The sequence below is a fragment of the Macaca mulatta genome, chromosome 12 (assembly GCF_049350105.2).
Source record: "Macaca mulatta isolate MMU2019108-1 chromosome 12, T2T-MMU8v2.0, whole genome shotgun sequence".
Classification (NCBI taxonomy): domain Eukaryota; kingdom Metazoa; phylum Chordata; class Mammalia; order Primates; family Cercopithecidae; genus Macaca; species Macaca mulatta.
In genome coordinates, this window is record NC_133417.1 from 83,375,145 (window position 1) to 83,401,825 (window position 26,681).

General features: G+C 40.7%; 2 protein-coding genes and 1 long non-coding RNA gene across 6 annotated transcripts in view; 2 read left to right on the forward strand and 1 right to left on the reverse strand.

The window, feature by feature from the left end:
* The window catches only part of PJVK (pejvakin), a 46,886-nt gene that overhangs the window by 10,569 nt on the left and 9,636 nt on the right, over positions 1 to 26,681 (forward strand). The gene's annotated exons all lie outside the window — the stretch shown is intronic.
* On the reverse strand, positions 5,579 to 26,565 carry PRKRA (protein activator of interferon induced protein kinase EIF2AK2). 4 transcript variants are annotated; one of them, XM_077956385.1, is made up of 9 exons: positions 26,355 to 26,565; positions 25,630 to 25,799; positions 21,565 to 21,646; positions 19,779 to 19,888; positions 18,764 to 18,842; positions 17,637 to 17,754; positions 15,997 to 16,091; positions 10,534 to 10,708; positions 5,579 to 6,281 (listed from the first exon to the last, which is right to left on the reverse strand). In XM_077956385.1, exons 5-9 carry the CDS (start codon positions 18,818 to 18,820, stop codon positions 6,124 to 6,126), a joined length of 603 nt encoding a protein of 200 aa, XP_077812511.1. In that variant the 5' UTR covers positions 18,821 to 18,842; positions 19,779 to 19,888; positions 21,565 to 21,646; positions 25,630 to 25,799; positions 26,355 to 26,565; the 3' UTR covers positions 5,579 to 6,123.
* LOC144333423 (uncharacterized) lies at positions 19,701 to 24,065 on the forward strand. The gene is made up of 3 exons (XR_013402062.1): positions 19,701 to 20,211; positions 22,748 to 22,826; positions 23,892 to 24,065. It is a non-coding gene; the product is annotated as an uncharacterized LOC144333423 (long non-coding RNA).

The window sequence follows — 26,681 nt, forward strand, 5'->3', positions numbered from 1 at the left end:
TTTTTTTTTTAGTTCAGCAAATATATTTCTCAGTAATGAGAATTTTGTTTTTTTTAAAATTATTTTAATCTGTTAAATTTCTCTGATAAACTTATAGATTGCTTGTCTGTGTTATCTTGGAGGTTACTGAGTTTCCTTAAAACTGCTATTTTGAATTCTTGGTCAGAGAGCTCACATATCACCATTTTCTTAGATTCAGATACTGGTTCCTTGCTTTGTTCTTTTGGGGAGGTCATGGTTCCCTATTGCTGTTGTTTTTCTTGTGGATGTACGTCCATATCTTTGCATTGAAGGATTATTTATTCCAGTCTTCTCTGTCTTGATTGTTTTGTTTTCTATTGGCGATGTTTGCTTAGAGATTCTTTGTGACTTATCTGTTAAATTTCTTATTTTCCCACTAGATCACTGTCTCCTTTTTGGCACTTGATGGCACCTTACGCCCAGCTTTGCCTCCGCTTTAGAAACTTATAAGAGTGATGCCCTTCTCAAATGGGGGAGGTCCCAAAGGGGATATCCTGGCAGTGTGAAAGGCCGGCTAAAAGTTTGTGCCAAGAGGACCTGTGGAATGCATCTCCTACAGCTGTTGCTGCTGAGTAGCCACTCTGATCTGGCATCTTCTTTGGTCAAGTTCCAGAGCAGAGTTTCCAGGGCTGGGGATTGAAGTCCTGCGTCCTCCCTTTGTCTCTGGTTGTCCTCGGTAATGTTTTTCCCTCAGGTACTCATGATACTTCCCATGGGCTGAGTCGGGGACAGGTCTCCTTCCAGGGAATCCAAGACGGCAGGAAGGTTGGTTGTCTACCTTTTCTCACTTTTTCCATTGTAGAAACTGTGAGTTGGGGGAAGTTTTCCACACACTTGGTGCCAGACAGATTGTGGGGAGGGGCACCGCAGATATAAAAGTCTGATTCTCTTACCATCTGCTCAGAGTTTTTTGACTTCTATGTCCCCAGGAATTGACTCATCCTTATATCTGAGTTCTGGGATATTGTTGGTGATAATCTCGGTGCTGTATATTTGTTTTTGGTTTTCTGGTGTGGAAGTGAAGCCAGCTTGCGTCTACACTGCCATTTTTGAACCAGAAGTCCACCTGATGCCATGTGGGTCTGCTCTAACAAAGATGCCTATAGCTGTCTCTGTAGATAAATTGGAGCTACTACCTCATAAAGTTTGTGGTAGCCCACTATCTGGTTTTTGGAGGGACTAGACTGGTGAATTAAATGGAGATACAATGTGAACCATCCTCCCTGAATCTTTTAGATATTTTAGGATGGCATTAATTTCTGCCATTCCCTGAAATATTATTTTTTGATTTACTATATTGGTATAGAGAAGAGGTCAACTTTGAAAGCTTCCACCTGGCCACTTGGCCTTTATCACTATGTTAGCTCTTACCACACACACCGAGAAACCTGGTGTCACTAATCAAGTATATTTATCACAATTATACACTCAATGACTAGGTGGGTCTGTGGATATATTGTGAGCCAGACTTGGGCCAGGACTCCCTAGGACTCGACCTCCATAACCTTTACTGTAATCAAGGGCATATAATGACTTTCAGTTCTGTGTTATCATTGTTAACTCAGATCCTGTGTCCAACAGATATCAAAATGTTGAGTATTCCCCTTTCACCACTGTATGATTTCCTGAGTAATGGCGATAAGTCCCTTTGGAGAAGGACTAGAGGAATCATTATTTGTGCACACTGTGGTATTACACAGTCCTTCCTCCTGGGGACCCAGATTCTTTAGTTAATGGGCCTGGATCCAAAAACTGACTCAGGTCTGGAAATTGAGTAAGGGGTCGTGATTATTTTTTATTTATTTATTTTCGAGATAGAGTCTCCCTCTTTAGCCCAGGATGGAGTGCAGTGGCACAATCTCGACTCACGGCAACCTCCACCTCCTGGGTTCAAGCAATTCTTTTGCCTCAGCCTCCCGAATAACTGGGATTACAGGCGCGCGCGCACCACCTTGCCCGGCTAATGTTTGTATTTTTAGTAGAGACAGGGTTTCACCATGTTGGCCAGGCTGATCTTGAACTACTGGCCTCAGGTGATCCGCCCTCCTTGGCCTTCCAAAGTACTGAAATTACAGACATGCGCCACTGCACCCAGCCAGTTTAACTTTTTTTAAATTGGCTTAGTTGCCAAGAGAGGAAGTTGGGGAGGATCCTGAAGAGTGTATGTTTTGTCCTTGGAGAGACAGCTCATTGTCTTCAAGCAAAACAGGGAGCATACTAGCCCTTATTAGAGAAGAGAGGGGCACTTCTGTAGCCTTAGAAGGTTCTCGAAACCTGAGGATTGAAGATTTTTCAGGTGCATCAACCCTGATGGTTTCATCCCTTGGGTCAGGGTTCCATTTTCTCCCAATCAGGGTCCTGACCACAGCACAGTAGACCTGCCTAGCTTGGGTCCTAACTTCTTTGGAGTTTTATTCTCATGATTAAGTCCTGGGCCTGGTCCTCAGCTTCCTCTCCTCATTGGCTTGAGGAGCTGAGAGTCTGATATTCTACAAGGGAGGTTTTCTGGCCCTCACAGTGAGTTTTTGTTTGTTTTTGAGACAGGATCCTGCTTTGTCACTCAGGCTGAGAGTGCAGTGGCACAGTAGGCTACTGTAACCTTGAACTCTTGGACCCAAATTATCCTCTGGCCTCAGCCTCCTAAGTAACTAGGACAACAAATGTATGCCACTATGGCCTGCTGATTTTAAAAATTTTTTGTAGAGATGGGCCTTGCTATGTTGCCCAGGCTGGTCTTGAATTCCTGGCCTCAAGCTATCCTCCCTTTTTGGTCTCCTGAGGCACTGGAATTACGGGCATGAGCCACTACTCTTGATCCCACACTCAGCTTTTAATTACCAACTAATCACTCTCATTCTTTTATTTTGAGACAGGGTCTCACTCTGTAGCTCAAGCTGGAGTGCAGTAGTGCAAACATAGCTTACTGCAGCCTCAAATTCGTGGGGTCAAGTGATCTTCTTGCCTCACCCTCCGAAATAGCTAGGACTACAGCCACAAGCTACTGGGCATGGATAATTTTTTAAAAATTTGTAGAGACAGGGTCTCGCTATATTACTCAGGCTGGTCTCAAACTCCTGGCCTCAAGGGATCCTCCTGCCTCAGCCTCCCAAAGTGCTGGGGTTACAAGTGTGAGCCACTATGCCTGGCCCATTCTCATTCTTTTGTTATCTTTTTCCAAGGTATCGGTCTAGCTCAGTAATAACTCATCAGTTCCACTATCCGCACTGTTTCCCACCTGATCTTTGTGCCTGCCAGTGCATTTCCTTAAGTTGACGTGCCATCTTAGTTCACCACTAGTGAAAGTTTTAACAACTGCACTATCAGGGTGTGCTAGTAGTTAACTTCTCCCTACCCCAGTGAGGAGAATCTCATCCTGTAAGTGAAAAGGCAAGATAAATGGCTCCAAAAGCCCAGGAGCACCTATTTTCCTGCAACCCTTCTGGTACCAAGATCACAGATGCTCAGATGAAGATAAGTGGGTAGGAGATTTATTAAGGATTGCCACCTGTGGAAAGAAAGGAAGCTCCACTGGGTGGAGAAAGAATATGGACTATGATGCAATCTCAAAGGCAGCTTTAGCTGACAGTAGGGGGAACTCTGAAGCTAGGATGGTCTTTCAGATTGTCCTAATATGGGGCAATGGGACTAGTCTTTGCATGCAGCCTGGCCCAAGAAGGAAGTGTGACTTTAGATGAGGTGGCTTTCTTCAGTTAGAGGGCAATTCTACTGACAGTTGAGGGCTGTTGGGTGCACACTGCCAAGGTGAGGAAACAAAATCCTCTGTAGGGAAGGGGAACCTGCGTGGAATATCACAGCACACCCTGAGATCAGGGGAGTGGCTCTTCATCAAATAACACAATATGGGCCAACACATTCCCAGAGGCTGCTGTAGTGCTGGGCACATTAGTGCTCAATAACTTATTGAATTAGTATTACCATCATATTGTATTATTGCCATCCTCATCTTTTAAAGTCACTTATCACTTAATGGATGCTCTTATGTGTTAGAACTGACACTATGAAGATGACTATGACACAATTACCTGTTGAGCCTATTTGGGAAATTAACCTATATTTAACAAGTTTGACTAATTAGATTGGTTAAGAGCCTTAGCAGAGGGCTAACCAAAATGGTGTTAAAGGATACACCTGATGGTCCAAGAAAATCCCTAACTCTAGAAAATCTGGATAATCTGAGAGGCGACATTTGAACAGTGTAAGAATGCACTTTCCTCCAGAGCCAGAAGCAGGGAAAGCAGAGGCAGCAGCAATTTTATCTTCTGGGCACCTTATCCTCAGACCTCATTTTATCAATACATACGGACTGTCTACAACCAAGTGATATTATCCTTTTCATCAGCCTTATGAAACTTTCCCCCAATTTATCCAAGTCAGGATTTCAGTATGCAGAAGTCTAATGTCATCTCAGAGAGTTCATTGTGCCTCCCCCATATCCAAGACCATTTACTAAAACCTTAGTTCAATCTTTAAAGAGTCACAAGATCCTATTATGCCCAGCTTTTTTTCCAGTTTTTTAAGTCTATTCCTTACCTTGCCAAAAAAAGCACCTGTTTCTATGGTTTAACAAATGGAACTTAGAATATGGACCTATGGTAAGTGCTCTTTAGAATTGAAGGTAAGTTACATGTACTGGTTTTCCTTTATTTTATAGTTTGTTCTCAAAGAATTCCAGATATTTTTTTCCAGACAAAAATACCTGCTACATACTTCCTTCGGTATGAATACATGAGACCTACCTTCATTCATAAAGACCTACCTCTATGAAGCTTTCCCCGAGCTCCAAACACAGAGCTGAGACCTCTACCTAACTTAGAAAGCTAGCACAAGCCGGCGCTGACAGATGGAAGACTTGAGATGTTACAAGATGATATATAGAAACACTAAAGGTTAAAATCTGTTCATTAGACTTATTTCCTAACCTTTTCATCACTCATCACTTTGGAACATTCTTGCAACTGAACTGAATAAACTGGGAAGGGTTTTTGGGTAATTCTAACGCTTTTTTTTTTTTGAGACAGGGTCTCACTCGGTCACCCAGGCTGGAGTGCAGTGGTGTGATCCTGGCTCACTGCAGCTTTGATCTTCTGGGCCCAAGCAATACTCCCACCTCAGCCTCCTGAGTAGCTGGGACTAAAAGTGTGCCACCACACCCGATTGATTTTCTTTTTCCTCTTTTTGTGGTAGAGATGGGGACTCACTATGTTGCCCAGGCTGGTCTCGAACTTTTGGCCTGAATGGATCCTCCCACTTTGGCCTCCCAAAGAGTTGGGATTATAGGCCTGAGCCACCGTGCGTGGTCAAATGCTTTTTAAACTAGTAATTCACCTGTGTATGGTTATGTCAAAGAAAAATACAAGGTTGCAAACGCTTAGAGAAAGTAAGGAAGTAACCCATTACATGTATGTTTGTAAATTTTGCTTAGGCCATCATTTTTTATTTTCACCTTTGAATTTCAAAGTAAATTAGAGATATGTAAATAACAGAATTATCAACATTAAAATATTCACGACAATGGCTAACAAGAACAGGACGACAGTCAAGTCAGTAGCTTTTTAATAAAATGAGCAGAATCCCATCATAACAGTTCTTTGTTACATGAATTCAAATACAGAGCAGACCAATCATGTTCCCTGAAATTTAACAATCATACTTAATAAAGGCCTGTTAGTGCTGTCCCTCAAGACTCTAATTCAAAAGGGCTTCCTTTGAATTCCCTTTATAAAGCTTTGTGCAAAGAGCTTAAGCACCAGTAAGAAAGACTGTTGCTAGCATTTTTATTTCATCAACAACAACAAACATGCAGTTTCTTTCTCCGATGTGCATGGCACTGTAAAATGGGTGCTACACTCTGTCTTGTGGTACAAAGTTTATAAATACAATATACCGATACAAAGTTGAAGCCATTAAAAAGAGCTTAATAACAACCACGAGGAGATAATTAAATCTGGAGTATTGATGGACTCATGAAGAGATTTAGAAACAAGACATAAACTCAAACACTATGGTAAAAGTTTTACTTGGGAAGGGGCCAAAGGGGAACTTTTTATGTGCTACTCAAAGATTTGTTAAGTTGCTCCAAATTTACTTTCTTTCTGCTATTATCTTTAAATACTGCAAAGCATTGTGAGCTGCATCACTTTGTGCATTGCCACAGGAGATACCGGAGCCATGACAGACCGTGATGGGGCTGGTGGACAGTTCAGCAAGACATTGATACTGTCCATTGGCGCTCAGTTCATCTGTAATGACACATTCAAGGATGACGATTAATGTCCAATATGTATAAAGTGGATCATTTGTAAAAACAATACAATTCTTATTACTTTCTTTTTAAGCATCCATAGTATACTACACCACTCGCAATCTTTGTTTTGCTTGTACAAACAGAAACCACAACTGCTCAGCTGTAGCAGTTTTCAAACACATTACACTTCATAATGATCTGACAGCTTTAAAGACATACAGATATGTAGGCTGCACTCTAGCTCACTCAATCAGAAATATATGGTTGGGGGTGGCTGATTCCTACATTAAAAAAAAAAGTTCCCAAGGCAATTCTAATATGGTTAGTTGAACACTATTTGGAAATTACTGAACCATTAAGTAACTTTCTCAAAAGGGAAAGAACCATTTGTTAAAGGACTGGAGAGATTGTATTTTCCACTAGGAAGTCATTTTCAGGAGGCATCTGAACCAGGAATAACTTGGATCAAGGCAAAACCTCGTGTCTTCTATTAAAAATTTTTTTTAATTGATACATAATAATTGTATGTATTCATGGAGTTGTCTGTTCATGTTCTTAGGTTTTAAGTCTGTGCAGAGTCTAGTTCTTTATTTATACTGTAAATGGGTCATGGTGTTTTAAAAACAATACCTGACCCAGGAAACAAATGTTCTTCCCATCAACTGATGAGTCATTCTTACTAAAGATGGCTGAAATGAAGGCAAAGAGGAAGAAACAAACATGTGCGGTATAACTTAAAGTGGGCATAATAAAAATGTTATTTTTGATATTCTATTTAGTGGAAAATATCCAGATACAATGGGATTATTTAATGAGTGAAGAGGCTTTCTAGTTCTAGTATCTAGGTTCTTTTCTCCTGACCCTCCAACCCCTGCTTGAGGCTCATCCATGTTGTAGCATATATCAGAACTTCATTTCTTTTTACAGTTGAATAATATTTCATTGGAAGGACAGTCCACAATTTGTTTATCCACTTATTTATTGATGGATGTTTTGGGCTGTTTCTACCTTTTGGCTTTTGTGACTAGTGCTGCTATGAATATACAGGGATCTGTGTGTATAGGCATTTGTTTAAATACCAGTTTTTGATTTATACTCCTAGGAGTGGAGTTGCTGGGTCATATGGCAATTCACTTGAGGAACCGAGAAGCTTATTCTACAGAGGCTGAACTGTTTTATATTCCCACCAGCAACCTATAAGGTTCCAATTTCTCTACATTGTCACCAACACTTGCTATTTTCCATTTCCTTAATGATAGCCATTCTAGTGGATTTGAAGTGGTACCTTATCATGGTTTTGATTGCATTCTCTATTAACTAATGATATTGAGCATCTTTTCATGTATTTTTTGGTCATTTGGTCATTTTTCTTTTTTAATTTTAAAATTTTGAGACAGGCTCTCACTATATTGCCCAGGCTGGTCTCAAACTCCTGGGTTCCAGCGATTGTCATGCCTCAGTCTCCCAAAGGGGTGGGATTACAGGTGTGAGCCACTGTGCCCAGCCCATTTGTATATCTCCTTTGGAGAATATCTAGGTTCTTTTGAAGGTAGCTGCATAGAAACTAGCCAAATTAACAGACTGTGGTTTTTAGACTGCTTTCCATATCTACAAGAACTATTTAGTTCTTAAAACTGGGAAGAAATGTTTCAGAGGCATCATTAATTTATAATCTAAAAATTTATTTCAGGTTTCCTTTTTTCCCCCAGATTCTGTATCCTCCATAGTTCTATTCATGACATGGGTCATTCATCTCTGTATTCTAAACCCTCAACAAACTGTAGACACTAATATTTATTGGATGAATGGTCTCTCATCAGCCACCTTTTCTTTTCTTTTCTTTTTTTTTTTTTTCTGAGACAGAGTCTTGCTCTATCACCCAGGCTGGAGTGCAGTGGTGCAATCTTGGTTCACTGCAACCTCCGCCTCCCAGGTTCAAGTGATTCTCCCACCACCTGGGCCTCCTGAGTAGCTGGGATTATAGGTGCATGCCACCATGCCTGGCTAATTTTTGTATTTTTAGTAGAGATGGGGTTTCACCATGTTGGTCAGACTGGTCTCAAACTCCTGACCTCAGGTGATCCGCCTGCCTTGGCCTCCCAAAGTGCCGGGATTACAGGCATGAGCCACCGCACCCGGCCTCTGGCCTCTTTTCTTTTGAGACAAGTCTCACTCTGTCACCCAGGCTGGAAAGCAGCTGCATGATCATGGCTCACTGCTGCCTCAATCTCAGGGGCTCAAGTCATTGTCCCCACCTCAGCCTCCCTAGTAGCCTGGACTACAGGCATGTGCCACCACACCCGGTTAATTTTTCATCAGCCACCTTCTCTAACCATCTGTCTGCACTGACTTCTCAGGTTCTGCATCATTATTGGTTTACTAAGACAATGCACTTGACCCGTCCTTCAATCCCAAAATAGCAGAGAATATCAGAAGTTCTTTGAGCCCCTAAGTGCCCTACTTTCCCAGGGTCAGGGGACCCTGACAAGCAAGGTCCCCACATCTGTGGTTGGATAGGGATATAAAATTTCTCACACGTTAAATCAAGTCACTTTGGCCACACACGGTGGCTCACCTGTAATCCTAGCACTTTGGGAGGCCGAGGTGGGTAGATCACTTGAGGTCAGGAGTTTGAGACCAGCTTGGCCAACATGGTGAAACTCCCATCTCTACTAAAAAAAACTTTGGGAGGCCAAGGTGGGTGGACATGAAGTCAGGAGTTTGAGACCAGCTTGGCCAACATGGTGAAACTCCCATCTCTACTAAAAAAAACTTTGGGAGGCCAAGGTGGGTGGATCATGAAGTCAGGAGTTTGAGACCAGCCTGGCCAACATGGTGAAACCCCGTCTCTTCTAAAAATGCAAAAATTAGCTGGGCATGGTGGCACACACCTGTAGTCCCAGCTACTTGGGAGGCTGAGGCAGGAGAATTGCTTGAACCTGGGAGGCAGAGGTTATAGTGAGCTGAGATCATGCCACTGCACTCCAGCCTGGGCAACAGATCAAGACTGCATCTCAGGGAAAAAAAAAAAATTAGCCAGGCGTGGTGGTGGGTGCCTGTAATCCCAGCTTCTTGGGAGATTGAAGCAGGAGGATCGCTTGAACCTGGGAGGCAGAGGTTGCAGTGAGTTGAGATTGTGCCACTGTACTCCAGCCTGGGCAACAGAAACAAGACTCTGTCTCAAAAAAAAAAAAGAACAAAATCAAGACACCAAACACACACAACTAATTAGCTTTATAAATTGAATTAAAAGAAAATCCATACTGACTTGCTTTCCCATCTGTCCATATTTGTCTGTCCAAATGATTAAGGGCTAGAGAAAATACAGATGATGATGGCTGGGAAAGGATAAAACTATAAACTGACTTGTTTCCATTTACCTCCCAGAATCAGCATACAGTGACAAAGTAGAGAGAAAGGGTCTGGGCGCCACAAACTTGGTACTTGTGCTAGAAATGTAGGTGCCTTTTCATTTGCCCAGCCGCCCAGCAGGGCTAGTTTAACAGCCAGGGTATCTTCTGGAACTCTTCCCCAAATCTTGCTCTACCACTGACTAGTTATGTGATCTTGGGCAAGTTTCTCAACCTTTCTGTGCCTTTGTTTCTTCACTTATAAATAAGGATAACAGGCCGGGCGCGGTGGCTCAAGCCTGTAATCCCAGCACTTTGGGAGGCCGAGACGGGCGGATCACGAGGTCAGGAGATCGAGACCATCCTGGCTGACATGGTGAAACCCCGTCTCTACTTTAAAAATACAAAACCTAGCCGGGCGAGGTGGCGGGCGCCTATAGTCCCAGCTACTCGGGAGGCTGAGGCAGGAGAATGGCGTGAACCCGGGAGGCGGAGCTTGCAGTGAGCTGAGATCCGGCCACTGCACTCCAGCCTGGGCGGCAGAGCGAGACTCTGTCTCAACAAAAAAAAAAAAAAAAAAAAAAAAAAAAAAAAAAAAAATAAAAATAAAAATAATAAATAAGGATAACAGAATTTGCTTCATAGAGTTAGTCTGAGGATTCAGTAAGTAGATACATGTAATCTTAGAACAATGCCTGGCACATAGTAAAACTCTATCTTTGCTATTGTTGTTTTTGTATAAGAATGGGACATATCAATTATATATATTACTGGTCTAGTAATTATATATACTTAGAATCCCTGATCAATAAAATAAATTATAATAGAAATTTTCATTCCTCATACACATTTGTAAATAAACATGTCTTGGGAAAGCCAAAGAAAAAAAAATCATACCTATATCCAAATATGTTATATTAAAACCTTGTTCCTTGGCAATTTCACTAAGCAGCTGGATGTAATCTGTATTTGGAATACTAAGGAGGCTTCTTTTCAGTAAGTTGATCTTTTCACCAGGAGAATTCCTCAAGGAATGCCAAGTACATCCTAAAGAATGTCCTACTACATTTGTCTGAAAAACAGAAATGAAGATTTAGACTCTTGACTAGGACTGGGTTCCAACACCAGTACCAGTATAATTAAAAGTACTTATTAAGCACTCACATTTAATATGTTATAAAGCATGTTTAAATGGATAACATTTGGTTAACTTTCCAATTTAAACAAGACATTAAAAAGTACACATTTAACAAGTACTACAAAATATGTTTTTAAGAAGCACTTGCAATAATATACTGAAAGTATTTTGTATTTTGTATAGTACAAATGTTTCTCAGTCGAGTTTTCTGATGGTCACATTAAGAGGTACAAGATATTTGGGAGCACCATATCCATAAATCCATAAATAATTAAATCTGCCTAATGGAGCAATTTGCAGATTAAAATATAAAACAATTTTCATATCTTTGGTATTCCAATCACTACAACTGACAGCTATAAAACAGGAAAAAAAATCTATTAAAAAACATGAAATGTGCAAGTTGGGTTTGAGGAACAAGTCAGTCAAATAAATGACAGGATGTCAAAAAGTTCTTAGACTTCTTTCCCAGAACCCAACTGAGTACTTTTTCCTTTTTCTTTCTGCTTTTCCTCTTTCCTTTATTCTCCCCTATATCCTTCCATTTTCATCTCTGTCCTTAGAATGCCTCATATTTCCATACTAGTTTATGGTTCTCAAATTGCTTTCATATGCCATAAATAAAAACAACTACTTTCTGAAGTAAGTAGGGTTACTACTCTTAATCTTATTTTATTAATGAGCATGACAGACGGGAGGCAATTTCCAAAAGATTTTAGAGATGGCATGATATGGAATTAAGTAATTTGTTAGATTTACCAAATAAAAATTTACATTATAGCAACTTTAAAATACTGTTTTAAAAAAAATTAAAAAACACTATTTACATGGTTAAAAAAATACATACATGCACTAAGAACAAATATATAATGAAGAGTACAGTCTGTCTTCCTTACCACCCATTCCCTGAAGACCTCTGTTCTATTTCTTAGACGTACTGTTAAACATTTTTCAGTATCTTCTCATAAATGTTCTATGCATATGCAAGCACACACAATCTTTTAAAGCAAGTGATAACTTACTCCTCTACATCTTGTTCATTTTTCTTTTATCAGTGCACATATATGCACTGTATTTACCTTATGAATCTCCAACTGTGAGCTTTAGGTTGTTTCTGGCTTCTTGCTTTTACTAGCAATAAACACTCTTTTGCACTTGAATGAGTTTCTCTGTAGAATTATTTCTAGAAGTGGAACTGCTAAGTCAAAGAACATGTAAACTTTTAATTTTGAAAAACACTTCCAAACTGATTTCTGAACCAATTTATACTCCTACCAACTGTCTTGGAGGGGGCTTGTTTTCTCATACCCTCACTAATACCAGCTATTATCAAATTTTGTAGTTTTTGCCAATCTAAAAGGTGAAAATATTTTATCTTGCATGAATAAAGTTGAATATTTTTTCTTTTCTTTTTTTCCTTAATCGTTTGCATTTCTTCTACTGGGTTGTCTTTTTTTTTTTTTTTGGTGAGACGGAGTCTCGCTCTGTTGCCCAGGCTGCAGTGCAGTGGTGCGATTCGGCTCACTGCAAACTCCGCCTCCCGGATTCATGCCATTCTCCTGCCTCAGCCTCTGGAGTAGCTGGGACTACAGGCACCCACCACCACGCCCGGCTAATTTTTTGTATTTTTAGTAGAGACGGGGTTTCACCATATTAGCCAGGATGGTCTCGATCTCCTGACCTTGTGATCCACCTGCCTTAGCTTCCCAAAGTGCTGGGATTACAGGCGTGAGCCACCGCACCCGGCTGGGTTGTCTTTTTAACTGATACATAAGAGCTTTTTAAATTTTCTAGTTTTTAAGAGTTAGGGTCTTGCTATGTGGCTTAACTCTCAAACTCTTGGGCTCTAGCAATCCTCCCACCTTAGCCTCCCCAGTAGCTGGGACTACAGACATGTGCTGCTGTGTGCAGATGTGTATAAAAGAGCTTTAAAGTTGGTACTGAAAACAGTTCCTTTATAGTTATATGTTGAAAATAATTTCTTCCCACTTTGTTTTTATTCTCTTGATTTACAGATTTTTTGCTGTGCAGTAGGTTTTATGTTGCCAAATTTATTAATCTTTTAACCATCTAGGTTTTAAGTTAAAATGCTTTCCCCATGCTAAGATTTTTAAAAAGAAAAACTCTTCCATGTTTCCTAATACTTATACTGTTTTAAATTTTTATGTTCAAATCTTTGATCCATCTGAAATTTATTTTGGTGTAAGGAATAAGGAAGCATCCTAAGTAGATGTCATACTCATAAACAAATATATATACAGCCCCCACCTAAAAGTGGATGTAAACCGTTTCTACATCATTATTGAATAATCCATCCTCTCACCCACTGATCTGAAATCTCACTGTTGCCATATACTATGGTCCTATGTGGATTAGCATCTACACCTGGATTCTGTTTGTTCCTCTGACTATTCCTGGCCCAGTACCTTGTCTGACAAGTACAGTTTTACAGTATGTTTTGTTCTCTGGTAAAGCAGCACACTCTTGCTCTCCCAACCCTTCCTTTTCAGTTTTCTTGGTTATTCTTGAGGGTTTTTTCCCAGATAAACTTCAATAAAGGTGTATGAAGGTCCAAAATGAACACTGGTAGGTTTTGAGTGAGACCACATTACAGTTAAATATATTTACAATATTTTCTGCTCTATTCTTTAGTAGAGTTTTCCTCACATGGTCCTGCGCATTTCTTTTTAAGTTTATTTTCAGATATCCTATCCCTGTTTCTACAATTTAAATTGAGATCTTCTATATTCTAGTTATTATTTGTAAAGAAAACTATTGACTTTTTTCTAGTATATTTTTTCAGAATAGGATAGATTTTCTATTTTTCTATAAAATGTCCAATGTTACCAAGCTTCGTAAGTTTTGTCAAAGTGGATATACACATACAGCAAAAAATCAAATAGTACAGAAGTATAAAAGCAACAACCTCTGCCTTGCCCCTTCTCCACCTTCAGTCCCCTTCCCAGATACAATAATTTTTAGCTTTTTATTTTTAATTATTCTAGTTGTTACCTACATAACTCTGAGTAATATGGAAAAGCTATTGATTTTGTATATTAATTTCATAATCAGTTACCTTGATGAATTCTCTTATTATTTCTAGTAGTTTTTCTTTAGGGTTTTAAAGGGATACAATCGTATCATTTGCAGTTAGTAACCATTTTATCTCCTCTTATTTCCAACTTCTTCCTGTTTTCTCTTGTCTAATTTGTTTTTAATTGGTAGGTACTTCTAGAACAAAGTTAAATAAAAGTGGTGTTGGTGGGCATCCTTATTTCTGATATTAATGGGAATGAGTACAATGTGTAAATATTTAACCATGATTTTCGTTTTTTTCAAAGTTTTTATCAGTAATGATTGCTGAGTTTTATCAAAAATTTTTGTCATCCATTGAGAGGATTATATATTACTCTTTAACACATTAATGTGGTTAAAGTAACCAACTTACTAACCTTGAAATAGTCTTGCATTAGTTGAATAAACCCTACTTGTCAATGTTTTATTATTATTTTAATGTTGAACTGAACATTTTACAAAGGTTTTACCATTTTACCATAAGGCATATTGATCTATAATCTTTTTTTCTGTTGAACTTACTATTGTCAGGTTTTGGTGTTTGTATCATGTTGGTTTTGGAGAATAAATTTAAAAGTTTCCTTTATGTTATCTATACATTGCCTGAAAAGAGTTTAAATAGCATTGGAAATGATCTCTTTGAAGATTTGACCAATTTCACCTGTAAACCTATCTGTGCTTTGTAATTTTGGTGATATTGTTGATCCAAATTCCAAAAGCAGTAAATGCGGTGTTAATTTTTCTATTAAAAAAGTAGAATCAAATTATATTACTCATTTGTATATAGTCTTTGATTTTTTTTCTAAAGAATGAGGCCTTATTTTATCATAAGCTCAGTGAAGAAGTTGCTATAGTTGTACTTTTTTATTTCCCACCTAATACACTACTCTCAGATAATGTATTACATGACAACACCTATCTATGAATATCAGAATCTGAAGTTATATATCGTGTGTAGGTCTCAATCTCTTAAGCTCTGTATTTATTTGTTCAGCTACTCGATACATTCACTTAGCTATTCCATAAGCTATTCTACAAGCACTTCAAATTCAATACATTTAGTTCATTATCTGCTCCCCTCTTGCTATTGCCAAGCTTAAAATAGTAATTTCCTCCCTTTCCCTTGCTTCCTACATCCAATCAATTACCATGCCACTTTACCTCCGTTTTCTAAATAACTTTAAAATCTACCCATCTCTCTCCATTTCCCAGCCACTACCTTAGTTCAAGCTGTCATGTCTCATGTGTCTTCTATAACAGCACTCTTGCAGGTCTCTTTGATCCTAATTTCACTCACTCACCATAATGCAGCCAAGTGATTTCCTTCTAATGTTTAGACTAGATCCTGTCCTTCCCAGATTAAAATTCTTTAATAACTTTGTACTACCCTTGGGATAAAGTTCACTTTCTTTATATAGGGGTCCCTTTAAGATTTAATCCCTCCTTACTTTGCTGGCTTCATTGAGACTCCCTTCCTCCAACACTATGCTCTACACACAACAAATCACTTAGGGCTCCTAGACCGCATACGATGTTTCACTCCTGGCCTTTGCACACGCTTTTTCTTCTTTCTGGAATTCCTTTCCCCCATTCTAGACCTACAGGTCTTGGCTTAGACATTACTTCTTCCTGGAATCTGTCTCCAAACCTGTTTTGGTTGGATGCTTTCTTCTGTATTCCCACATCACACTCTGTAAGGACTCGTCTATAGAGTTCCTTCCTCTCTTTCAGTAGTCTATAAACTCCTTAGAGGCAGGGACTGCTTATCCACTGCAACCCAGTACCCAACGCAACAATTAGCACATAGTATGAGCTCACTAAATGTTTGCTGAGTGAATGAATGAACAAAGGGATGGAAATGCGCTGTCACTTTGAAGGCAAAAATGGTACTACTGGCCTATTATCTTTACATCCCATCCTATTATTCTGAATTTGACTGTGTCTCCCAAGCTCTCTTACCTAATTGCCTTTGTGATCCTGACTCACAAACAGGAAGCAGCTAAAAATGGGGTAGTGTATAACTGAATAATGAAGAGATTTCTAAAAATCACAACTCTGAAGTAGCCATACAATAAGAAATCAAGGAAAGTTTCCTACAGCAAGAAATGCTTAATGACATTAACATCATAGCTGTCAACATTACTCACTAAAGAAATGTGGTTCTCTGGAGAAATATTACTAAATTTGGCAAGAAATTTCTCAGCAGCATTCCTTTTGGCTTGCTTTTTTGATGCCCCCTTTCCTGAACAAAGAAAAAGAAATGGTAGATTTAGAAAAGAAATTAGTGTCCACAGAGGATGATCAAACTGTATAAAGTATTGTATTTAATCAGAGAACCTCATGGTTTTTATTATATGCTAGACTATGTTCTTACTGACCTGGTATCTTTGTTTGTTGTGTTATTTCTTTTGTATAGCTATTAATTCTTTTTTTTTTTTTTTTGAGATGGAGTCTTGCTCTGTCGCCCAGGCTGAAGTGCAGTGGTGCAATCTTGGCTCACTGCAACCTCCGCCTCCTGGGTTCAAGCAATTCTCCTGCTTCAGCCCCTCCAAGTAGCTGGGATTACAGGTGCCTGCCACCACACCTGGCTAATTTTTTATATTTAGCACAGACAGGGTTCTGCCATGTTGGCCAGGCTGGTCTCGAACTCCTGACCTCAGACGATCGGCCCACCTCAGCCTCCCAAAGGGCTGGGATTATAGGTGAGCCACTGTGCCTGGCCTGTATAGTTACTAATTCTTACACTTTTGAAGGCATTTGTTTTAAGTTTTTAATAGTTATGCTTTCTGTTTTTCTATAATAATTGTATTTTCCTATGTCTAGCATTACTGAACCACATTTAATTCTGACCAATTATTCATATTTATTAAAATACATCTGAATTATAACTCCTCTCTCTCAATGTCTATTTCCTGCTTGTGATCTTCTCTAAACTGACAATTATATGGAATTCCTTTAAACAGGAATAAGAAAGGCACAGGGGATGCTGGAGTTGAAAGATACCACAAATATCTATCTCCATGTTTTTGTTTTATAGATTAAAAAACTGAGGTCCAGAGAGATTAATTTGCTTAACTTTGCAAATCAAGGACTGCATCAAAAATGGAAGTTGAGGTTCTTGCTTTTGACCTGGTGCTTTCTGTAAGAGCCCACACTACCTCCCAAAGGCACACAGTTTCTTATTACTTGAAACTATTATCTAGTTAAGGTAAAATCCCATTTTAAGCCACTTTAAAAAATGACAAAAACATGCCAGAGAAGTTAACAGGAATTCTCACTAGTACTTTCTAAAGTGACAGTGTTTCTTACAGTTTATATCCTTTATAACATAGGAGTTGCTACAATTAAGAAAGATAATTTTCATTTTTATCTCACTGCAATTATTTGCCATCTAGTCTCTTATTAATCATATCGTTTTCAAGGGTAATCTTCCTCTAGTCCTATTTTCTAGATAGAATAGCTCTTAAATAAAATCCAAGAGATTTGCTATAGCTTTGTCTCCAAAATGAGTTTTTTTAAAGTCACTAATTTATCAATGAAGACTGTTTAAAGTACAAGCCAATAGTTTCTATTAATAATCTCTGATTTTTAAAAATATCAAATTAAGACTAAGTATCTTAAGCCAAATATTTATACTTAAGTTCAGCCTCAGAAAGTCAGAGACTATAAAAGAGGAGTGTATCAACTTTTCTGCATAGAAATACTGGAAAACATTATGACAGAAATTTCTATAGTCATTCATCATCTGAAAATATTTCAAATGCCTTTAATTGTAAGAAATAAGTACCAGTTTCCATAAATGACTCTAGCCTGCAAATTGTGGTATATTCTCTCTTATGAGCAGGTCCTCCCTCCTGGGAAAGGGTATATTCAGGAAGTCTCCAGCCATGATGAATAGCCAATTCCTATAAAATCAAGATGAGGCTTTAATAGTAATTTTATGCAATGGCTCAATCACATAAGTATTTTCTTAATTTTGATCCCATTTCTATGTATATGTTTGAAAAGAATAGTGATTTTCTGCAACGGATAAAAGAGGGAAGACCCTCTATTTCTCAGAGACATTCCTGCATTTTGTATCTTTATATCCCAATACCAAAACTGAATCAGTTTTCTGCTATGAATGGTGTTCTTGAATTAAACCATAGTGAGCTGGTATGAGACTTCAACTAGAAAAACAGGCTACTACCGCCCTCTTTGGGAACACCAGAGGAGACCATCTACAGGTTTCACTGCCATCAGTTCCTAAAGTCCCTCCCCTCCTAGCTATAGACTTCCAAACCCACAGCTGGCCAAGAACACATGAGTAGGGACAGCAAACAACAGACTTGGATGAGGTGGGGGACAGAAGGTGAAGAAAACTATAGAAAAGCTCATAGTGCTGGAAAAAGAGACCAAAGGACTGGCTGAATAATGGGGAGGGGAATGGCCTAACAGAGCACATGAATAGTCTGCAAGGATATTCTGCATATAGAAATTCAAAGCTGAATATGTGTGCATATGTGAGTGTGTGTAGATATAAATTTTTCTTTTTTCGGTAGAATAAGCAAATAAGCAGACTCCTTTTCTTGAGTTAGGTTCACTGATTTGATTTAGGCTCTTTATAAAGTCTTCTGTCTCAACAGAAGTAGAAAGAGATTTGTCACAAGAGTAGCAAGAACTATTCTTAAAGTATAAAACACTCTACCCATGTGCACTGAGGGCCTATTGATCTTAAATGAGAATTGTATAAGCCAAAGGCAAATACTGTATATGGAATAATTTCAAGTTAGCTCTATAAATCTAATGATCGTAAGTTGGAAAACAAAATATATCACTATCTTGTCTTTAAAATATTAATTCCTTGTGTTAGCCCCTCTGATATTACAAACTTATTATATATTTCATCAGTAGGCAAAGAACTGTACAACTTACCTGTAATGAACCAATAGGATTAAGCTGGTTCTTTGGTTGCTTGGAAGGGTCAGGCATTAAGGGATCAGGAACTGCAAAGCTAAATATTTTTTAAAAGTGTTATAAAACAAAATAATTTCCCCCAAATTATGAAATAAATGACAAGCATTTTCTAATTAACTCTCTATGTCTTTGCTCTTGTCATTCCTTCTACATGGAATGCCCTTTTCTCAGGCCTCTTCTATGGGAATCTGATCTGTCATCCAAGATATATCTCAAATGACACTTTCTCCAAGAAGCCTATCCTTTTACCCCAGTGGTTTATAATCTCTCCCTTCTTTGAAACATTATAACACACGGTTTAATCCTTTCTTGAGGAAATTGTTTTACCATAAATTATATACTCTTACAAATACATATAATTTGTCCATCCTTCACCATACCTCTCCCCTATTCAGACTATAAGCTCCTTGAGGTAGGGCCTATGTATCACTTACCTACATAAGCTTTGTGGCGTTTTGTACGTAATAGGCATGTCATAAAAAAATATTTAAAGAATACTCTGTTACAACTATGCAAAAAATAGAAGAGTAACAATGATCCAGAAAATTGAACCTGGCAATGTGAACAATACAGATTATTTATAAACATTGTTTTTTTCATCCAGAGAACTATGAAGAGAGATCTGTTTGATCTGTCATCTGCTCAGTGCTGGGATAATCCTCTAAGATTTACATGTATCCTGCATAAAATAGATGGCTTAGATGAATTTGGTTTTAGCATGTGGGGATTATGATTAGGGAAAAAGAGAACCTCTTCTAGGGAGTTGGGAATTACTAGTTACTTGGCAGGTCAGTGCTTAAAACTGAATAAGCGGCATTTCAAGGTTACTACCACCTAGGCAACTGGAGTCATTTTTCCATGACAAGTGAGGTTTAGTTATTGCCACTTCCTCAAGGTTTTTTTTTTTTCTTTTTCTCCAACTGCGAGAACTTCAAGCTTTACATAGGCTGATGAGATATGAGTATTCACTTACAATGCTGCATGCCGAAGCTACCCAAATAATTGTGATGGAGAAGTGAGAAAGTCTCTGTATTAAGTCAGGCCACTTTAGGCCTGATTACAGCTTAGTAATTCCCATTTTATCTGTCAAGAAGCACAAATATAGTAAAGTTTGTTAGCTTTTTTTGCTGACAAAGTGAAGTGCCCAGGTGCAGAAAGGACACTCTATACCCCTCATTTCTACAAGTGTACTTACTGGTTGGGTTCACCTTCAGGCTGTACAGAAACAGCATGGCCATCACCAGTGGGGGAGAACCCAATACCTGCCATGTCATTTGGCATGTCTTTTGTTTGTTTGGAGACAGAGTCTTGCTCTGTTGCCCAGGCTGGAGTGCAATGGTGCGATCTCAGCTCACTGCAACCTCTGCCTACTGGGTTCAAGGGATTCTTGTGTCTCAGCCTCCCAAGTAGCTGGGATTACAGGAGCATGCCACCACACTTGGTTAATTTTTTGTATTTTTAGTAGAGATGGAGTTTCACCATGTTGGCCAGGCTGGTCTCGAACACCTGACTCAAGTGATCTGCCCATCTTGGCCTTCCAAAGTGCCAGGATTACAGATGTGAGACACCAAGCCTGGCCTTTTCTTTGAGACTGGGTTTCACATGCTAGAGTTCAGTGGCGCAATCTCGGCTTACTGCAATCTCTGCCTCCCAGGTTCAAGTGATTCTTGTGCCTCAGCCATCCAAGTAGCTGGGATTACAGGCACCTGCCACCATGCCTGGCTAATTTTTGTATTTTTAGTAGAGACGGGTTTGGCCATGTTGGCCAGGCTGGTCTTGAACTCCTGGCCTCAAGTGATCCACCCACCTCAGCCTCCCTAAGTGCTGGGATTACAGGCGTGAGCCACCCCGCCCAGCCTGGCATAGATCAATTATAATGCATGACCCTAGAGAATGAAGCATCATCTTGTGAAATGCAAGGCTTATCTTGGGCAGCTGCTTATCTAGAGGGTTGCCGTGTCACTGGTTAGTTCTTAACTACCCAAACGGTTTAGAATGATTTACAAAAAGAGAGGAAAACTACATGAGAACCTAACTACACCCCTAATCCAAAAGCCTTTCTATGACTAGGAACAAAAAACCCATCCCAAATTCCCTGGGTCTCTACTGTCGGCTATAAGCAGATTACACCAGATCGTACTTCAGGCTAATGTGAGTGCATGCACAAGAAGAATTTGAAAGTATGCCAAGCTCCAGAGTACACCCAGTGGACACTACTATAATATGTGAGATGCTCCAGGACCAATATTCTATCCAGAAACACCTAGAGTAGTAAAAAATCTTACTTTGGAAAGATATGTCAAGAATATCCCACTTAACATTATCTTCTTTTGGTATATATTATATAATAAAAGAAAACCTCTGCCTGCTTCTTCAAAATTATAATTCCTAAAAGAGTACTTTTAGTGGATCTTTCTCCATCTCACACTTTGTTGTCTTCAATGTATAAATAATCAAAGTCTAAATACAAAATGTTAATATTAATATTTGCAAGAAGCACTGATTTTCTACTGTTGCACCCCATGTTAAAAAAAAAAAAAGTAAAGCCTAATTCATGAGCGCCTTCATTTAACAGCTAACTGCTGGATTTGATTCAATAAAGTTTTCTTCCATGGATAAGTCTTCATAAGGAAATATAATTAGAGAGGTAGGATGCTAACAACTGTTCACTTTGTTGCTTTTGTAAGCATGTTGAAATTTTTAATCTTACCTCAGCCATGATATTTTTGAGCTGCTGAATACAAAGAAATTTAGCTCACCAAATACTTGCATTGGCTTTCAAAATGTTTATGGCAGCCTCTGCAGCTCTATGTTTCGCCAGCTTCTTACTTGTACCTTCACCTGAATTAAGATTTAAAAAAAGAAGTCTTTATCCCCTACAAAAATGTGCAGCTTACAGAGATGTTTTCAAAACACACAAAAAGTCACTATAGATTTTACATACACATACTAGGTAATAAAAATATACACTACATGTGGTTACACACTAATAAAATACTCACCAGGTGAAAAATATTTCAAAAAATAACTTTTAAAGTTCTATATATTTAATTCTATGCATACCTGCATAAAAATCCTTATTTCTACATTATATATGTTTATTACATAACAGGGTAATAAAGTAGACCATGTCACACCTCTGAAGAAATGCAGCTTAGTATTTTACTCTTCCTTCATTCCTGGAGGGGAAATTCTTCTGCAGCAAGAAGTTTCTTTTAAAGGAACCATTTACAGCAGAATTGTTTGACAGCAAAATATGCATAATTTTATTCGAATAGCCTGTCCTATAATGTATCAAACTGCTCTGCTAGGCTTAGCAGTCATGATTATGTGTTGGGTACAACAGGAAAGTGTTTTATGAAGTAAGGTGACAGCTTGTTATGTATCTTCTGGACAGTCTGTATCTTCTGCATGGGTAGCTAAGTTGGGACCGGGGATAAGACTGATGTCTAATTTCAGTAAGCAATCGCAATGGCAAATGATAAATTCAATCTTTTTCCTTTTAAGTTCAAACTCCCATACCCTCATGGGATAAGTTTTAAGTGTGGCCCTCAAGTGTGAGAAGATACACAAACCACATACTTATCTGCTAACAGAGGTATTAGGGATATAGCATACAGGGGCCCTGCCCTCAAGAGCCAACAGCCTGGTGTGGGATTTTTGTCTGTTAATAGGCACCTGAAATATGGAATGGGATATGTTACAATAAGCCTAAGTGCAGGCTGTAGGGGAGCACATAAAAGCAGCGGATCTCCGACTCTTTGTAAGGATTCAGAAAGGTTTCATGAAGGAAGAGATAACTAAATGGAGACCTAAATGATGAGTAACAGCTAATAAAGTGAAGAGAGATGGGGGAGTAGGAAGAGCATTCTAGGCAGAGAAAAAGAGCACCTGCAAAGGCTCAAAGGCAACATACAGCACAGTGTTCTCAAGAATCCCAAGTAGTCGGCTTTGGCCAAAGTGTAAGAGCTTTTTTTTTTTTTTTTCTTTTTTTCTTTTTGTATTTTTCAGTAGAGACGGGGTTTCACCAGGTTAGCCAGGATGGTCTCGATCTCCTGACCTCGTGATCAGCCCATCTCGGCCTCCCAAAGTGCTGGGATTACAGGCTTGAGCCACCGCGCCCGGCAGTGTAAGAGCTTTTTTAAAGTGTAAGAAGCAAGGCTGTAAGTCATGTTAAGAAACATGGTAGTGTGCTGGGCTCAGTGGCTCACACCTATAATCCTAGCCCTTTGGGAGGCTGAGGCGGGTGGATCGCCTAAGGTCAGGAGTTCGAGACTAGCCTGGCCAACATGGCGAAACCCCGTCTCTACTACAAATACAAAAATTAGCCGGGCGTGGTGGCAGGCACCTGTGATCCCAGCTATTCAGGAGGCTGAGCCAGGAGAATCGCTTGAACCCAGGGGGCAGAGGTTGCAGTGAGCCGAGATTGTGCCACTTCATTCAAGCCTGGGTGTAAGAGTGGAACTCTGTCTCGGAAACAAACAAAAAACATGTGTTTATCCAGAGGGTTACAGGGAAACCACTGAATGGATTTTGAGAAGAGGAAGACATATGAATGCTAGAAAGAATACTGGTTGTTAAGGGTGGGTGAGGTGGCTCACGCCTGTAATCCCAACACTTTAAGAGGCTGAGGTGGGAAGATTGTTTGACGCCAAGAGTTCAAGACCAGCCTAGGCAATGCAGTGAGACCTTGTCTCTATTAAAAATCAGAAAAATTAGCTGGGCATGCTGGTGTGCACCTGTAGTCCCAGCTACTCGGGGGGCTGAGGCAGGAGGATTGCTCCAGTCCAGGAGATTGAGGCTGCAGTGAGCTATGATCATGCCACTGTACTCCCCGACAGAATGAGACCGTCTCAAAAAAAAAAAAAAGAATGAACACTGGATGTCACATGACAAAAGGACATCACAAGACTAGAAGGTAAACATGTAGCTACAAGAATGCAGCTACAGGCCGGGCGCGGTGGCTCAAGCCTGTAATCCCAGCACTTTGGGAGGCCGAGACCGGCGGATCACGAGGTCAGGAGATCGAGACCATCCTGGATAACCCAGTGAAACCCCGTCTCTACTAAAAAATACAAAAAACTAGCCGGGCGAGGCGGTGGGCGCCTGTAGTCCCAGCTACTCGGGAGGCTGAGGCAGGAGAATGGCATGAACCCGGGAGGCGGAGCTTGCAGTGAGCTGAGATCCGGCCACTGCACTCCAGCCTGGGCGACAGACCGAGACTCCGTCTCAAAAAAAAAAAAAAAAAAAAAAAAAAGAATGCAGCTACAATCCAAGTGAGAGATGATGGTCGCCTAGGCAGTGGCAATGGCCAGGAGAGAGAAGCAGACAGATTCAGTGGCTATTTAGTGGATTATTAAACTCCAACGGATGGAGTTTAATAACAGACTGGACAAGAGGGAGGGAGAGGGGAAGTAGTTAGGAAGACAAAACCCACATGTCTACTGAACTAGGTGATTGTGGAGCCTTTACAGAGAAAGGGAATGCAGGAAGAATGGGTTTGAGGGAAAAGATGGATTCAGTTAGGGACAATGAGAGGCTTGAGGGGCCTCTGTGTCATCCAAGCAAAGATGCTCAGCAAGCATAGACTGATACACTATTCTGTAACTGGGCTTGGGATGTAGACAGACATTTCAGAATTATTAGCCTTTAGATAGTATCGGAAGCCATGGAGGCAGATAAGCTTGCACAGGAAGCCATGGTAGTGTGAGAAGAGGGCGTAGGCAGAACGGTTGCCATAGGTTGTTAATTTGGGGTCTAAAACACATCGAGAGGGAAAAAGCCTCCTTTTTCTTGAATTCTTCCTGATTATCTAGAAATAGACTAGCTAAAGTAAGTAATGCAGTGTTGACTCTATGGTTCCCATGGGGACCCTTCCGGCCAGCACCTACAATCTAACTGCCTCACACAAAAAGTTTTAAACTTTTCTTAAAGTGGCGTCAATTAAAATAAAGGACTCCAAACTTCCAAGGACACAAACAAATGCTGCCGTCAGATTTACCAGATGGCAGAACTTGAGCCTTCCTACTAAATTTTTTTCTTGGCATCCTTCCAAATTAAATTTAGCATCCAATGTTTTGTGTTTGCAATTAAATAGATACATAAGAAAAATAATGTCCACATTTACAAATGAGCAACTTTAGTTATCATTTGCTCAAGCTCACAGACCAAAAGAAAGCATGAACTTTAAAATTTCATTGCTATGTGACTTCATTGCTACAGGCATGTTACTTATCTCTCTGAACCTGTTTCTTCTTGTTTAAAAAGTGGATAATATACAAAATATCTGTTACGTTTCAAAAACTAGAAGTTATTATGCAATATAATGTATGAAGACCTTCTCCCCTTCCTCATTTTGTTTGGATACAGAATCAAAAGTGGTACAATGGACCTAAAGGGCCAAATGAGTCCATAAAGAGAGGAGAGACGCGCAGAAAATTCTGGGGTCATGCCTGCTGGTATCTGCTATAATCTATGAAACTTCACAGTACCTAGGGACCCAGCTATGATTGCTCCAAGAACCTTTCCTGCTTCCCTTTAATTCTTAGAAGAACCCTAGGAGGATCATGGGGTATGAAAAGAGTCGTGCAGGATGGCTGGGTAACTTTTTAGTTTCTGAGCTTCTTTGGTATCTGGGGAAGAGAAAATTAGGAAGAGAATCAGATGAAGCTGAAAAGCCCTAACGATCTGAGATGAGAGGTCTCAGTTTCAGAACCTGTTCCTCACAGCTGTCTGGCAAAAAGAGCACTTTTCCGAACTGAAAAGCAACACCAAGTATTGACTGCCAACCCACTCGGTCATCCAGGTTAACTGTGTATACAGACCTGTGCAGGTTATGTCACCAACGGTTACTCTGAAGGTGAATGTGGGCACGTGTATTTGCACATCAGATCTTTCACATTCATAAACTGGGATGTTCTTGGTCTTCATGCCGTATTCGTGTAATACCTGAATCGGTGTTTTCCCTGGCTTAGCTGTTATCATCTTCCCCAAACTGCAAAAACCAGAAAAAGGTGTGCTTTGCATGCCAAATTGGAGACTGAAGCAGAAGCGTACAGAGGCCAGTTTTGACCGCCACCGACGGTGACAAGGGAGGCGCGGAGTTCCCCGGAGGCCAGGGCCAGAGCTGGAGAGGCTGGGGCGCACCTGTCTTCCGGCCCCGCTGCGGCAGTCACCCCGCAGGGGCAGGCGGGGTGAGCGAGGTCTTTAGAGAGAGAACTTGAATGCGGGTAGGAGACAGTCTCAACAGAACAGGGCTAGTAGCAGCGCCGCAGCCTCTCAGGACAAACCTGACGATCTCTTCCCCGGCGCGGCGACCGCGCGCCACCTCCATCGCCCCGCGCGCCGCCTGGGGCCAAGAGAGGGGCGGGGCCCGGCCGCAGACCCCAACCCTCGCAAGCGAGAGGGCGGGGCCGAGCGCCCACAGCCGCGGAGGCGTGGGCGCCAGGCAGGGCTTTACCCAGAATGCCTCTGGAGGGCCGGCTCCCCGCGCCCCGGTCTCGCCGCCCAACGCTCCCGGCCCTGGGGCCCCGACTGCCCGCACGCTGACCTGAAGGTCCCACTGTCCTCGCGCTCCAGCGGCGGGGCCTCGGCGCGGTGCCTGCTCTGGGACATGGCGAGAAGGGACGGTTCAGCGGGTGGAGGAAGAGCGGTGCGGAGCGACGTGCTAGCTCCCCGGGTCGCTGGTCCCCAGGAGGAGCTCCAGCGCCGCCGCCGCCGCCTCCGACTCCCCCTCCTCCTGCTTGCGTTCCTCTAGCGAGGGGGCGGGAAGGGCGGGGGCGGAGCCTTGGTGCCGTAGCTCCGGCTACGCCCCCTCGCTGCCCCTCAGCGGGCCTCGGTCCCGGCCCAGCCCCGCCTCTGTCCCCTCCAGGGTCCG

What these genes read in the sequence shown, in the direction of transcription:
- PRKRA (XM_077956384.1), bottom strand. Translation starts at nt 25,789, where the DNA reads ATGATAACAGCTAAGCCAGGGAAAACACCGATTCAGGTATTACACGAA. An exon ending in TGGTGACATAACCTGCACAG is followed by an intron (nt 21,647 to 25,629) that starts GTCTGTATACAC and finishes ATCTTAATTCAG; the next exon opens with GTGAAGGTACAAGTAAGAAG. An exon ending in TATAACATATTTGGATATAG is followed by an intron (nt 6,282 to 10,533) that starts GTATGATTTTTT and finishes GTGTCATTACAG; the next exon opens with ATGAACTGAGCGCCAATGGA.